At 47.6% G+C, this 14,779-nt stretch overlaps 1 protein-coding gene across 1 annotated transcript in view; it reads left to right on the top strand.

The window, feature by feature from the left end:
• Window positions 1-14,779, top strand: part of LOC137648929 (uncharacterized protein KIAA0513) — a 144,160-nt gene that overhangs the window by 110,067 nt on the left and 19,314 nt on the right. The window contains exons 7-8 of the mRNA XM_068382120.1: window positions 9,427-9,593; window positions 14,208-14,394. Coding sequence (XP_068238221.1) covers window positions 9,427-9,593; window positions 14,208-14,394 — 354 coding nt within the window. The remainder of the gene's footprint in view (window positions 1-9,426; window positions 9,594-14,207; window positions 14,395-14,779) is intronic.

Raw genomic sequence — 14,779 nt, 5'->3', positions numbered from 1 at the left:
CCTCCTCCCCCGGGGGAGGTTATTGATGAATCTTTGTCTAACGGTGATCTTTTTCAGATTTGGTCTTCCCTGGGGCTTAAGGGCTTGCCCTCCAGGGTTGCCCTGATTGACCTTGTCCAGTGGCGGGCCGCCGTTAAGCAGTCGCCGGTGATAGCAGAGGTAGATCCTCTGTCTATTGTCGACGTCGTGGTGGCAGAGGCTTCCGACGGGGCGGGGCAATCCTCTGCAGGTGCAGTTGTGGATTTTGGTGCTGACGGCTCTCCTCCCCCTTCCGTACATCCTTCGAAGGGGGAAGGGAGTCCTACGGGCTCTTCTGCTGTCCAGCTTCCCTCTAAGGAGAGTGCTTTGACTGAGACTCCCCTTCGGAGGACTGATGGTCCTGACGATCTTCCTCGTGGCCGCCTTCGCCGTAAGGCTCACCGTCTGCTGCGTCGTAAGGGTCTCCCGTCTCCTTATAAGGGTGCTAAGAGGCGCCTTTTTGGATCTTCTTCTTCCTCCGAAGGGGACTCTCCTCGCCGTAAACAGCCTGCAGCTCCAGCTTCCTTAGACCTCTCTGGGGATCGGTCTCCTACGCCTTCCAGACCTTCAACTTCTGGGGCAGATGTTCAGCAACCTGACCTCGTCACCCGACGGGCAACGGTCCCTTCGGGGCAAAGGGTCTTCCCTTACGCATGCAGTGTTAGCGCACAGGCGCACTCCTGCTCGTCAGCGCTCTCCTGTTCGTCAGCGCTCTCCTGTTCGTCAGCGATCTCCTGTTCGCCAGCGCTCTCCTGATGTTTGCCCCTCTTCTCGCCAGCGCTCTCCTGAGGACATCCCTCAACCTGTTGTTACTGAAGAGCGCCCAGCGCGCCAGCGTTCCCCTACTCGCCCTTCTGCAGTGTTAACGCACAGGCGCTCTCCTGCTCGTCAGCGCTCTTCTGACCGTCAGCGCTCTTCTGAGGACCATTGCCCTTCTGCTCGCCAGCGTTCCCCTGTGGTCTCCGAATATCCTGCAGTTCCTGTTGTGCGCCCTGCGCGCCATCAGTCTCCTGAGCGCCCTCGCGATCCTCAGCTTGTTCCTGCACATCGCTCGTGTTCTCCAGCGCGTGTTTCTAAAACACACGTTCGCCCACGCGCTTCCTGTTCCTGTTCGTGAACGTTCGCCTTTGCGCCCCGCGCCAACTGTTCCTTCACAGGATTCCACGCGTCGCCCTCTTGCTCGCCAGCGATCACAGACGATTCAACAATCGCCTGCTCGTCAGCGTTCTCTTACGCGTCAGCGATCACCTGAACATCGGCGATCTTCAGACCGCCCGCGTGACCCATCGCCTGCGCGCATGCGTTCTCCAAAGCGCCGTCGCCCAGAGGATCTGGAAGGAAATGGGTCGCCCTCTGTTAGCTTGCCCTTGCACGGTCGTTCGCCTGCGCGACCTACGTGCTATCGCTCGCCAACGCGCCATCGCTCGCCTGCGCGCCAGCGTTCACCAGCGCACCGCCGATCGCCTACTCGCAATCGCTCTCCCACGTGCTACAGGTCTCCTGACCTACGTCGCCAGCGATCTTCGGAGCGTTCTCACTCGCCTGCGCGACGACGCGCCAACGCATTCGTTCACCGGCTCGCCTACGCGCTCGTTCACCTGTACGCCCTCGGGCCCACTCGCCTGCGTGACCGCTCGCCTGCGCGACCGTTCGCGCCGAATTTCACAGCCAGTGACAGCAGCAGGAACGCGTGTCACCAGACCGCGCTCAGGATCGCCTCCACTAAAGCACAGGACCATTGTGCAGGACAGGGAAGACACTTCAGAGAGGTCAGTGCGTCTTTCTTCCCCCTTTCCTTTTCAGGCAGGTCCAGTGGTGTCCAATCCGAAGGATCGCCTGATCCCTTTCCCTCCAGCGGGGATTTCGGACTCTGTGTCCGTGGAGCGACAGACTTAGTTTGGTCCTCTGATGCGGGCGTTAGTGAGGGTTATGAAGCCAGTACTCGCCGATCAGGGGAACAAACCAACGACTGCCTCACCTCCGCTGAAGAGAAAGAGAGCAGTGGACTTTGTGGTGACTTCCCCCAGGGAGAAGTTGGTTCCTAAGAGATCGGACGGGAAGGCCCCATCCCCTTCGCAGCCGTTTTCTCCTTCTCCCGTGGATGAGGCTTTTACGTCCTCGGGTGAGTCCAGTGAGGCGATAGCCTCCCCCTCGGCACCAAGGGGGGAGCCTTCTCTTCATGGAGGAGAATCGTCTCACGCGGAAGGTGCTCTCCGAACCTCTTTGTTGGGATCCTGTATCCCTCCCAGGAGGGAACCCAAGGACTCCAAGACCATCCCGAAATCGTCTTCAAGGATTCGCCAGGAACCCGCTGCTCCCCGGGGGAACGTCCACGCTTCGCCCCAGGAAGAGATTTCGGGGACGGGAGTCTTAGCGGCCAGCCCGCAAGGAGGAGACCAGCAGGAATCTGAACATGCCTTCTGGCAGGTCCTGAGCCTGATGAGGCAACTCAACGGCTTCATGGATCCCGTGATCGCTCCCAGAGAAGGCAAGGACACGGTCCTGGACCAAGTGTTCGATGTTCAGAAGGCCCCTAAGACCAGTGCGGCTCTGCCCTGGTCTCGGGGACTGAAGAGTGCCAGAGCCAGGGCCAATGCCCAGCTCGCGATTCTTGCCTCCTCCAGTCGTTCCTCTGCCGGGAACAAACTCATCCCACCTCCTCGTCTTCAGCAGAGGAGGTATTTTGAGATCTTGGGTGAGTCTAGTCTCGCTCTTCCTCTCCATCACTCCGTAGAAGAGCTGGCTAAGGGAGTTTCCCTCAAAAAGCTCTCCGCCCGGCAGGTGTCGTTCTCGGCTCGGAGATCCTGAGCCACGAGAAGGTCGCGAAGTGCGCCATACAGGCCACTTCGTAGCTGGATATGCGGCTAGGAACTCTGGGCATCCTATTGCGCTCGGAGGACTTGTCCAAGGAGACCAATAGGAAGGCCCTGGAGACCTTCTTACTCTCGGGCACCCGCTCCATCGAGTTCCTGGCGCACCAGGTCACCACCGTGTGGGCCAACTCGGTGTTGAAGCGTCGCGATGCGGTGACCGAGAGGTTCCACCCGAAGGTTCCCGCCGTGGATGTCTGTAGGCTCAGACATGCTTCCTTCCTTGGGGAGAATCTGTTGGAGCTACAGGATATGGAGCGAACGGCTGAGAGGTGGAGGAAATCTAGCACGGACTCCCTCCTCCATAGGGCCCTTACAGCTGGGCCCTATAAACCTCCAGCTCCGCAGGAAAAGCAGCAGCAGCCTCGTAAGGCACCGAAGCAGGCACCGGCAGCTAAGAAAGTGGTGTCTAAGCCCCAGCCCATTCCAGCCAAGGTCAAGAGGGGCGCTAAGTCCTCCAGGGGAGGCAAGACTCCTAGAGGGAGCGGCCGCGGCCGCAAACCCTAGGAGTGGCAGTCCCCCCGTGTGTCCACCTGTGGGGGGATGCCTTCAACGTTGCGTGCACAGGTGGCAGCAACACGGGGCCGATGCTTGGAGGGTTTCAGTGATCGCATCGCGTCCAGTTCATAACATCTCAACCTCCCCTGACAGCGAATCCAGTGTCGTTGAGCTCCTATGCCTCGGGATCGGCAAAGGGGCTGGCCCTTCGGGCGGAAGTCGAGACCATGCTCAAGAAGGGTGCTCTCCAGGAGGTCGTCGACGGCTCCCCAGGCTTCTTCAGTCGACTCTTTCTTGTAAAGAAGGCGTCTGGAGGCTTGAGACCTGTCATCAACCTCTCGGCTCTGAACGGGTTTGTCAAGCAAACTTCGCTCAGCATGGAGACAGCGGACACTGTCAGACTTGCGGTGAGACCTCTTGACTTCATGTGCACACTGGATCTAAAGGACGCGTACTTCCAGATCCCAATCCATCCATCTTCCAGGAAGTACTTGAGATTCTGCCTAGACGACAAGATCTACCAGTTCAAGGTGCTTTGTTTCGGTCTCTCCACAGCTCCTCAGGTGTTCACCAGAGTGTTCACCCTGATTTCATCTTGGGCGCACAGGAACGGCATTCGTCTCCTTCGCTATCTGGACGACTGGCTGATCCTAGCAGACTCGGAGTCGACCCTTCTTCGGCACCGAGACCTGCTTCTAGGTCTTTGCCAGGATCTGGGGATCGTGGTAAACCCCGAGAAGTCCTCTCTGCAGCCGTCCCAACGACTGGTTTATCTAGGCATGCTGATAGACACCAATCTCCACAAAGCCTTTCCATCAGGCGACAGGATAGCAAGGCTGAGGAGGGTGACGGAACCCTTCCTCAGGCGAGAAGAGCTTCCCGCCCAATCGTGGTTGCGTCTCTTAGGTCACCTGTCCTCCCTGGCTCGTCTGGTTCCAAACAGCCGCCTCAGGATGAGATCCCTACAGTGGCGGCTCAAGTCCCGGTGGAATCAAGGATCCGATTCCTCGGACGTTCAGGTCCCGATAGGATCTTTGGAACGGACTGACTTGCGGTGGTGGCTGGTCGACGAGAACCTGCGAAAGGGAGTGAGTCTTCTCGTCCTCCCCCCGGAATTGACACTGTTTTCGGACGCGTCAAAAGAAGGGTGGGGGGCGCACGTTCTGAACCAGAGGACCTCAGGCCTTTGGTCAGAATCATCAAAGTGCCTGCACATCAACCTGCTAGAACTGAAGGCCGTCTTTCTGGCTCTTCAACAGTTCCAACGGACCCTGGCGGGTCATTCCGTGGTGGTGATGAGCGACAACACCACGGTAGTGGCTTATATCAACAAGCAGGGAGGCACTTTTTCGCAGCAGCTATCCCATCTTGCAGTAGAGATTCTGAGGTGGACCGAAGTCCACTCGATAACACTATCAGCTAGCTTCATTCCTGGCAAGAGGAATGTGCTCGCCGACAGTCTGAGCAGGGCCTTGCAGATAGTGAGTACCGAGTGGTCTTTGGATCCTCAGATAGCCAACAAAGTCCTGACTTTGTGGGGTTCCCTGACCGTGGACCTGTTCGCGACAGCGTTGAATTTCAAGCTGCCTCTATACTGCTCCCCAGTCCCGGACCCCAAGGCTCTCTGGCAAGATGCTTTCCAGCAACGGTGGGACAACATCGACGTGTACGCCTTCCCACCGTTCTGTCTGATGAGAAGGGTGCTCAACAGGACCAGACTATCGGTCAACTGTTCGATGACTCTGGTAGCTCCGCTATGGCATCACGTGGAATGGTTTCCGGACCTTCTGCAGCTCCTGACGGAGCTCCCGAGGGAACTTCCTCCATGACACGAGCTTCTCAGACAACCCCACTCCAACGTCCCTCACACGGCCGTGGCCTCGCTTCGGCTTCACGCCTGGAGACTATCCAGCATCTCCTTGTGGAGAGAGGCTTTTCGCAACAGGTTGCGGAGAGAATGTCTCGGCACCTGCGAAGGTCCTCTGAGGGAGTCTACCAGGCGAAGTGGAGAGTCTTTTGTGGTTGGTGTTGTGAAAGGGGTATCTCTCCACTCGATGCCACTATTCCAGCAATAGCGGACTTCCTCGTATATCTGCGGGAGGAAATGCGCCTTTCTGTCTCGGCAGTGAAAGGCTATTGCTCAGCCTTAAGCTTGGCCTTCAGGCTGAAAGGCGTGGACATTTCTTCCTCGCTAAAACTCTCTCTACTCATACGTAGCTATGAGCTTACCTGCCCCCAGTCGGAAGTGAGACCCCCTCCTTGGAACGTGGTTCGGGTCCTCCGGGCTCTTAAGAGACCTCCCTTCGAACCATTACGCCAGGCCTCCGATCGCCACCTGTCTTGAAAGACGGCTTTCCTGCTCGCTTTGGCTTCGGCCAAGCGGGTTAGTGAACTTCATGGTCTCTCGTACGACATCGCCCATTCAAGGGAATGGGGGGAGGTAACGTTCAGGTTCGTCCCTGAGTTTGTGGCCAAGACTCAGAATCCTGGAGTGCCGGATCCTCGGTTCGACTCTTTCAGGATTGCGAGTCTCCGCTCTGTAACAAGCGACCCAGACCAGCTGCTACTATGTCCAGTGAGGTGTCTGAGGCACTACTTGAAGAGAACGGCTGCAGTCCGTCCTCAAGTGCGAGCATTTTTTGTGAGCACAGGCAGGACGAAGAGGAGGGTCACCAGGAACACCATCTCAGCTTGGATTCGAAGGGTTATCCACCACGCCTTGAATCCAGACCCTCCTCCGTCACGTCACCCTAGGGCACACGATGTCAGGGGTGTTGCTACGTCCCTGGCCTTCAAGAAAAACTTCTCGGTGACGCAGGTGCTTCAAGCTGGGGTCTGGAAGCGTCAGACGACCTTCACAGCCCACTACCTGCAGGACGTGACCCACAGGAGCCTCGATACGTTTTCTATCGGCCCTGTGGTGGCTGCACAACAGCTGGTCTAACCTCAGGCTCCTTTATGGACAAATAGCAGTAGGTTGAGGGCGTTGTTACCCGGTTTTAGTCTGCGTTAATGAAAGAGTATGTCTGACCCTTACTTCTTTCTTCATTCTCCCCTCTCTTGGGGAAGCAGCATCCTGGTCCTCGCATAGCTGACCTCGACCTCTGCAGGTAACCCATTCTTCCTTGTGCTCCTAGTATTAAGCTTAATACTGTTGCGTCCCCCATACCCTGACGAGGTGGTATTAGGAACGTCCTATCCTAGATTCCTATCTAAAGGTCTCAAGGTCAACTTCATAGTACGAGTCACACTTTACTCCACACACAACTTATTTAGGCCACTCGTTCCTAGCGAAGCAAGGAACTTGTGAGGTGCAGGGGCTCCTTCTCTCAAGTGCCACTCACTGAAGGATGGAGTCCCCGGGCAAAGCCGAAGTCAGTAAGGCTGGGGACTTTCCACCCTTCCTAAGGGGTAAGTCACCCAATGTAAATAGCGTGGTTTGTATTTCGGTTACGGAACAAATGACAAATTCGGAGATAATTTGTATTTTTCCTAACCATACAAACCTTAGCTATTTACACATATTTGCCCGCCAACCCTGGCCCCCAAGTCAAGTCCTACCTCTAAGTGAAGTGAAGCAAATCACCGGTGTGTGGGGGGGGAGGGGTAGCAAGCTATCCCTTCCCCTACCCCCGCTAACTAGCGCGAGGGGAAATTAACCCTCGTTAAAAACTATTGGCTTGTCATTTCAGCTACGCTAAAAGGTAAACCCCAATGTAAATAGCTAAGGTTTGTATGGTTAGGAAAAATATAAATTATCTCCGAATTTGTCATATTTGGCTTCGATCTGTAGTCATGCCGACTAGGACTTCATTTCTTTGTAAAATAGCCACACTTTATAACATTTCTTTAAATTTTGATAATTAAGATTTGATAATGAAAGTAAAATTACCGTAAGTAAAATTAATATATTTGTTTTCTTTGTTTCATCCTTGAATAATACAATTTTAAATTTAAAATAAAATATCCTTCTCCTGCTAAGAGTCAACTTTGAAGAAAATAGCAAGTGTTGCCTGAAAACAACTAAATTCTTGCGGAAATTCTACACGGCTACAATGGGAGCACTGCATTTACCCACACCAAGTGTGGTCAGGGCGGCAACACTGGCGAGGAGTAAAATTGCCTTTCTGTTCCTCACAGGAAAAATATCTTTCAAGTTCAAATGCTAATGAAGCTTTTAGTTCTTTTATGGAAAGACCTTGCAATCTCAGCCCTCTAAGTGATGTACGCCATCATCATCTCCTCCTACGCCTACCGGATGCAGAGGGCCTCAGTTAGATTTTGCCGGTCGTCTCCATCTTGAGCTTTTAAATCAATACTTCCCCATTCATCATCATTTACTTCACACTACATCAATACTTAATTCTGTAAATCACTTTCTGGGATTAGATTGATCCTTTTCATGTATTACAAAAGATATATTAAGGCTTCCAGTAATCAAGTCTGTTTACAGTAAATATATGGAATCCCATATTTCAAGGATGGTTTGTTACCATTAATATAGACCATTCAAGTTTATAATTTTAATTATCTTATATTGTATTTTAATTCTAGAATTCTATTATCCATTTTCTTCACTGGTGTCCTACCACCTACCTCCACCAGTGTGTCTGGTTCAGCAATATGAACATAATTGAAATAAAAGGAATTTGAATAATAAGATTGGTTATTTTTATACTCCCCTGATGTTCACTCCCAAGAGAAATTAGTTCACCAAATCTTCAGCTGGGCTCTGCAAGGCACTAGAAGAGTTGAACGACCCAGGCCTACATGGCTTAGGACTATGAAGCGCAAAGTAGGAGATGATGAGTGGAGAAGTATTGAATTAAAAGCTCAAGATAGAGACGACTGGCGAAATCTAACCAAGGCCCTTTGTGTCAATGGCCGTAGGAGGAGGTGATGATGATATTTAAATATATACCAACCCTCCTCTCCACTTGTCTTGTAATGTCAATAGGATAAAGTATACAGTAGTTCGACTTTGAAACTGAAATAACAAAAGAGACCCAGGTACTTTGCTTCTTACCTTAAACTGAAATAACAAAAGAGACCCAGGTACTTTGCTTCTTACCTTTAACCACTTTAGTGTCTCATTACAGGGTAAATGTTGGTTTCAAAACAACTTCTACAGAAGAAGCAATGTGCTTATCAGGTGAGTATAGAAATAGACTTTTGATTAAAATTTGATTTTCTGTATCAAGTGTTGAGGTCCTACAGTATATCTATTGGCATCTGGGACAGGGATGCAGGAGAAAATTGATATTTACTCTGTGGTGGATCAGACACTATAGAGAAATTTCTATTTTGATGTGTTGATATTAAAAAACCCTAATTATGGTAATTATTGAATGTTGCAAGATTCCATAAAGCTATTTACTTTATGTGGCCAGTAATTAGTAAATTTCATTATTATTATTATTGATATCATTATCATTATGATGTGGTCTTTATGAAATTTACTATTGTTATTATTATTATTATTATTATTCTTTAATTTACCGAGACTACCAAGTTATTTGGTTATTATCAACCTGCTGTAGGTCTTTTGAAAAATGTTTAGAAGCTGAGATATATTCCATCCGATGAGCAGTTTTCTTTGAGAAGTACAAATGTTGTCCTATGTTAAATCTTTGTCCGTCTACCCTTGGAATTTCTAAACTAATGGGCTGTAATAAGGCAAGGGGATGTATTCACAATCCATCAAGCTTACTTCCCAAAATTTTTGTATTTTTTGTTGATAACTATTGAATTTTATAACAGATAAAAGACCTATATTTAGCAGCGGTAGATTTAGTTTATGTATTTTCCACATTTCCTCGTACAGTATATACAACTTTATTTGCATGTGTATACAAAGTTATTGTTTACACATGTAAAGTACACAGGTTTATCATTCACGCACTCATACTTCCTACACTCGCAGTTAACTTATGTTTCTAATTACAGTGTAATATCTTTTTAAATGATGATATATAATTACAGTTGAATTTCAATAATGTTTTTTTCTTGTACGAAAAATTAAAGATTATTTTAATGCCAGGATCTCAGACTTCACTGCAGTCATGGGCCTCAAGCTTGTCGTATGATAGTCAAGCGGATGATGTCAACGAACCAAAGGAATTCATGCGGAAGTTTGTTGAGGAAGTGTTTAAAACACCACACACAGTAAACGTTGACCGGAAAGCGCGGTTTGGAGAACTAGCTCAGGTAATGCTTATTGGAATGTTATATGTTATGTGGACTTTGCATTGTTTCAAGAGGGATCTTTTGTTATACTGTAATTAGTACTGTATTATTCTCTGTGACTTAATTGTAACAATTTGTATCATTTATACAATCTTTTTCCATTGTATTCATTGAATATTTTAATTGATCCAAGTTTTATATGAACCTTTTATCCTTTAAAATACGGAACAGTCTTCAGCTGAGCTGGAATGGTAGTTGAAATGGTTAACAAGGTACTGTAGTTAACGACAGGGGATGAGCTTTGGCAAGTAGCCCCATCCACTCCCCTATCAAAGACTCTTCTTTTGTCTTTGGCAGCAGCAAGTAAAATTGTAGTGGCCTGAGTGGTAACGTCCTTGACTGGGGTTCGAGTTGCTGCAACCTCAGCATTCTTGAGAACTATGAATGGCCGGGGGGGGGAAAGCCTATAGGTGTATCTGCTTAGTCATTAGCAGCCATTACCTGGCCCTCCTTGGTCCTACCTTGGGTGGAGAGGGGTCTTGGGCACTGATCTTATGTAATATGGTTAGTCTGTAGGGCTTTGTCCTGCTTGATAGGGCAATGTCACTGTCCCTTGCCTTTGCTATTCATGAGCGGCCTTTAAATTGTACTGTTGCATCTTATTCAAGGCTATGTAATGTTTTTCACATGCTTTTTAGTTTGTATGGTTGATATTGGTTTCGTGAGAATAAAGGAGCGAAGCAAGAGCACGTTTACCTGAATGCTGTATCATTTCATGGTTAAACCAGTGATAGATCATGGCCTCCTATTCAAGGTGGGCCTATTCTTACCACTTTGCTCTCCTCATCAAGTTCCCGTTCACTGAATTTTCTGTGTTTACATTACTGGCTTGGTCCCACGGTAGATGCTTCTGGAGCGGAGAGAACTTGGATCTATATCAGGAAGTTTTTTTCAGGCTTGGTGGAGTGTGAGGTGATTCCTGCACTTCAACATGTGCTGCAAACTTTTCCTTGCAAAATGCCGCCGACAAGTGATCTAAGGAAGTTTTAGCCTTCCTTATATCTTGCAGGTAAAGATTAAAGGTGTCTGATTTCATTCCAGTATCATGTGAAGAGGCATATATCAGACTGTCAGCTGGAAAACACCCCCCCCCTCCCGTTTGTGGTGCCCAACCACAGAAGTAACTAACCCCATAAACAGTTTCAACCTATGGTCCTGGGCTAGGATTGATATGCCACCATCTAAACAAAAGTTGAACACTTTACCACTGTACTAGCTATGGGTAGGCCCATGATGTATTTTACAGGGTAGCTAAGGCTACTTTTGCTTCTCGTGCCAGTGACCCCAGTGGTGACACCTGTGATTCAGCAATAGATCCTAATACACTACTAGTGATTCCAGTGTTGATCCTTGTAGTACACCCTAAGCCAAGAAAATAGCTAAGTAGGCTCCATACAAAAGCCTCCAGAACCAGTAAACATGTGCGAGTTGTCTTGGCGCCTGTTCCCTGCGATTAGCTTAAGTGTCTTTCCCCTGTTCCTGTGCCAGGAGGGCCTGTGGCTCCCATACTTTTTGTACCAGTAACCCCAGTGAGCGTGTCTGTGTTATGAGTGCCTGTGAAAGTGCTTACCACTTCCCATGTGACTGTGATTCCCATGTTGTGGTTCCTGTCATAGCAACCCCTGTGGTTCTTCCCTTAGGGAACTTTATTATCAATTGTTATTGAAAATAATTTGCTTGCATAACTTGAGGGGAAACTTGGCAAGAGGTAGAAATTAATTTGTTTCTCATCTTCTGCCTCCTCCTTCTGATCCCCATCCCCCTAAGAAGTAGTAGTACAGTAGTCCAAGATGGCTATTTGTTGTTGCAAGATTATGATACCTGATGACACTCGGGCTGAGTACCTGGTCGTTGGCCTGACTACCCTGTTATCCTAGTTCACCATGACCCCATGCTCTTGGCCCCATGGAGGCTGGGAGCACAGCCCTGTGTGGAGCTAAGCACACTTGCCCGTGGCTAGTGTGGGAGAAACTTGGCCGTTCACTTTTGCCTTTTCTTCTGAACAAGGAGTGCTACTCCCTTCTCTCCTTTGGATACTTTGGTATCCCAAATTTGGAAAATTCCACCTCTTGATAATTTTGTTAAGTGCAGCCACTGGCTGTAGGTTGGTGAGTGAGGTGACAAAGCCCTATGCTCACGACTTAAAGCCGCTCTTCACTTTTCACCATAATCAACAGAGGGATAGGTACTTGATACTTATTCTGTCTGCCTTTTGATAGGTTCCTTCATTGTACACCAATTACGTTGATGGTTCTCAGAAAACTCATTTTCATGGAGTGTTATAGTAGATTTCCAGAGAAACTGCTAAACCATTCTTCTTTGTGAGGAATGAGGACACTCAGGATTCTTTGCCCCAAAGGTACTAGACACTAGCTCAGTACCAACAGAAGCAGAAAACCAGAAGTTTGAGTCTGTCTGCCTTTTAGGTGGCTCTTGCACTCATTCAGGAGTGCAATAGACTTGCTGTGGCATTTATTGATTTTGCTTCAGGTAGGTCCTTGGTTATTGATCTTTGCTTAGGTGCTCCTCAGGGGTCAAGACCTCTGGAGCTGCCGTGGTCGAATCTTGCTAGTTGATGTTGAATTGAGTTGACGATCATATCTGTGGATCTGTCTCTCTTCCAGTCGGTCCAAAGAGATCCTTCATCTCGCACTTTGAAGAAGCAAGGTTCTAGGGACCAGAATCCTCTATGTCAGCACCTCTTTAGGTTGGCCTCTCAGTGTGCACACTGAAGATGTTTCTTCCTATAGAGAAACTCAGATCAAAACGCTCTCCTTAGCTTCTTATTCGGCAGTCATGGAGACTTTCTGCCATGGCCACCCTCCAAACAGTCTCATTACTTAACCAGTAGTCAGGCATTAAGATGTACTTCCCTAAGATGATGGGGTTATCAACTAACTCTAGGGAAAAGTACTGAAGACTTATACTGTCTGGTGTACTCAGATCTTTGTTATTGCTTCAGGCAGAAAACAAAGGGCCATTCTCATACTAGTTGGTCCAGATATGCAGATGGTGAAGTGAGAATCTTTCCAGGACTTCCTGATCCATCACAGTCACCTTCGAGGGCCATGGCTCTTTGAGGGTGTCTCTATAGAAACCTTGAAGTACGGCCATATTATTATTATTATTACTTGCTAAGCTACAACCCTAGTTGGAAAAGCAGGATGCTATAAGCCCAGAGGCCCCAACAGGGAAAATAGCTCAGTGAGGAAAGGAAAAACGGAAAATAAAATATTTCAGGAAGAGTAACAACATTAAAATAAATATTTCATGATAAACTATAAAAACTTTAACAAAACAATAGGAAAAGAAATTGGTGGAGAAGAATGCTGTATCAACCCTAAGCATCTTGTCTATGGTAATGAGTTCAGTGTAAGTCTGGAGGAAAGGTAGATTGACTGCCTCTTCTACTTTGGGATGAAGCATCCATACCATTACATGCTAAATCTGACATTGGTGATAGTAAGCTACATTTCTGAGCACCATTTTTAGATTGGGTCTATTAGAAGTAGTTCTTTGAATACCTAAGCATTAACCATCTTGCATCAGGTATTTAATGCTAGAGTGCATCTTCCCTTCAGGGAGAAAGATTCTTTCATCAACCAAGAACCAGGTATAGAACCAAGTACGGGCCAGGCCAAATCAGCCTACTCATCCCTATGATGGGCTGATAGGAGGTTGCCCGAGTCACCTCCCTCGCTCCTCTACAGGACCAGGGAGACTGGCTTATTTCAGGGAAGAAAGAGAGCCTACCTGTTTGGGTTTAGAGGGACTACTTTTCCAGTAATGTGAGTTTCCCTATTTTAAAGGTCAAAAGGTTTGTTTGTGTGTAGGGGTAATAAGGGGTACCACAGGAGTTGGAAAACTATCAGATAAGATCCAAGAAAGTAGACTGAGGTGGTACGGTCATGTCATGAGAAGAGATGAACAGTATATTGGGAGGAAAGTAATGGGAATGGAGTTACAGGGAACGAGAAGGAGAGGGAGACCAAAGCGAAGGTGGGTGGACTGTATCAAGGATGACCTTCGATCAAAGGGATTAACCGTTAACCGGTGATGAAGTGTGGGACAGAGGTAGATGGAGAACGCTGGCCAGAAACATCGATCCCACATAGAAGTGGGAAAAGATGTAGACAAAGTAGAAGAAGTTTTCCTAGCTAAACAAACTTAGTGTCCTTTAAAAGTTGAATTACCCACTTCAACTACCCATCGCAATTCTGAGCCGTAGGTCAAAAGTGGAGAGTCTTTAACAGGAAAGTGGGCAGTGCTACTCTCTCTTGCTCATCATTTGTTGGCAACCACATCATTAACAATTTCAATGACTACTCCAGCTGTGCTGAAGATAATTCCCTATTTTAAAGTACTCGGGTATATGGTGGGAAAATACAAAGTACTTTTCCATTTTATTATATTTCACACCTTAAAGTATAAAATGCATTTTTAGAAAATGCAAGTGATGTTGAACTGGTTTTCTAACATGTTAAAGATTAATAAACAATAGATATCAATATTTTTTGTTGTGTTAAATTTTCAAAGTTTTTAATATTAACATCATTTTTTCTGGCCTACTTTCAGCAAGAGCATGGAAGACTGTGGTTTGCTCGTTGTATCAATGCCAAAAGATGTTGCAAGAATGTCAGTGAAGCCACATTCTTCTCTCTAGTGCAGCACTTTTCAGTTATGTTGTTCGAGTGCTTTGAAGCTGATGATTTCTCACCAGCCAAGAGTCTCATGAATATGTGCTTTACTTACTTTCATGAATGTAAGCTTATATTTTATTTTTGTTTTTATAATTCAATAGATTTGCAATATTCTGTTCTACATGATGAGCATCATTACATATGTAATTATTATAGACTGTCCATACAATAAGCAAACTAATTATTTTACTTGAGCTATTCTTCCAGTATTGGTTCTTTGCACGCTAAGAGTGGAGCCATTATTAAAAGGAAAAAATTCGTAAACCATTGAATGTTTACTCACTCTAGTGGCGTTTTGCTCCTCGTTGTGACTAACTTTGCTCGCACTAGACTTTGGCAACACATGGTTTTATAAATAGCACTAACATTAGATTCAATATTACTGTTTCGTGTGGTTTTTTGACAAGTATAAGAAATGAGAGGCTTCAGATGTTACCCTACAATTCC

The sequence above is a fragment of the Palaemon carinicauda genome, chromosome 10 (genome assembly GCF_036898095.1).
Source record: "Palaemon carinicauda isolate YSFRI2023 chromosome 10, ASM3689809v2, whole genome shotgun sequence".
NCBI classification, from domain to species: domain Eukaryota; kingdom Metazoa; phylum Arthropoda; class Malacostraca; order Decapoda; family Palaemonidae; genus Palaemon; species Palaemon carinicauda.
The sequence above is the reverse complement of the archived record's forward strand: the minus strand, read 5'-3'. Positions and strand labels throughout refer to the sequence as shown.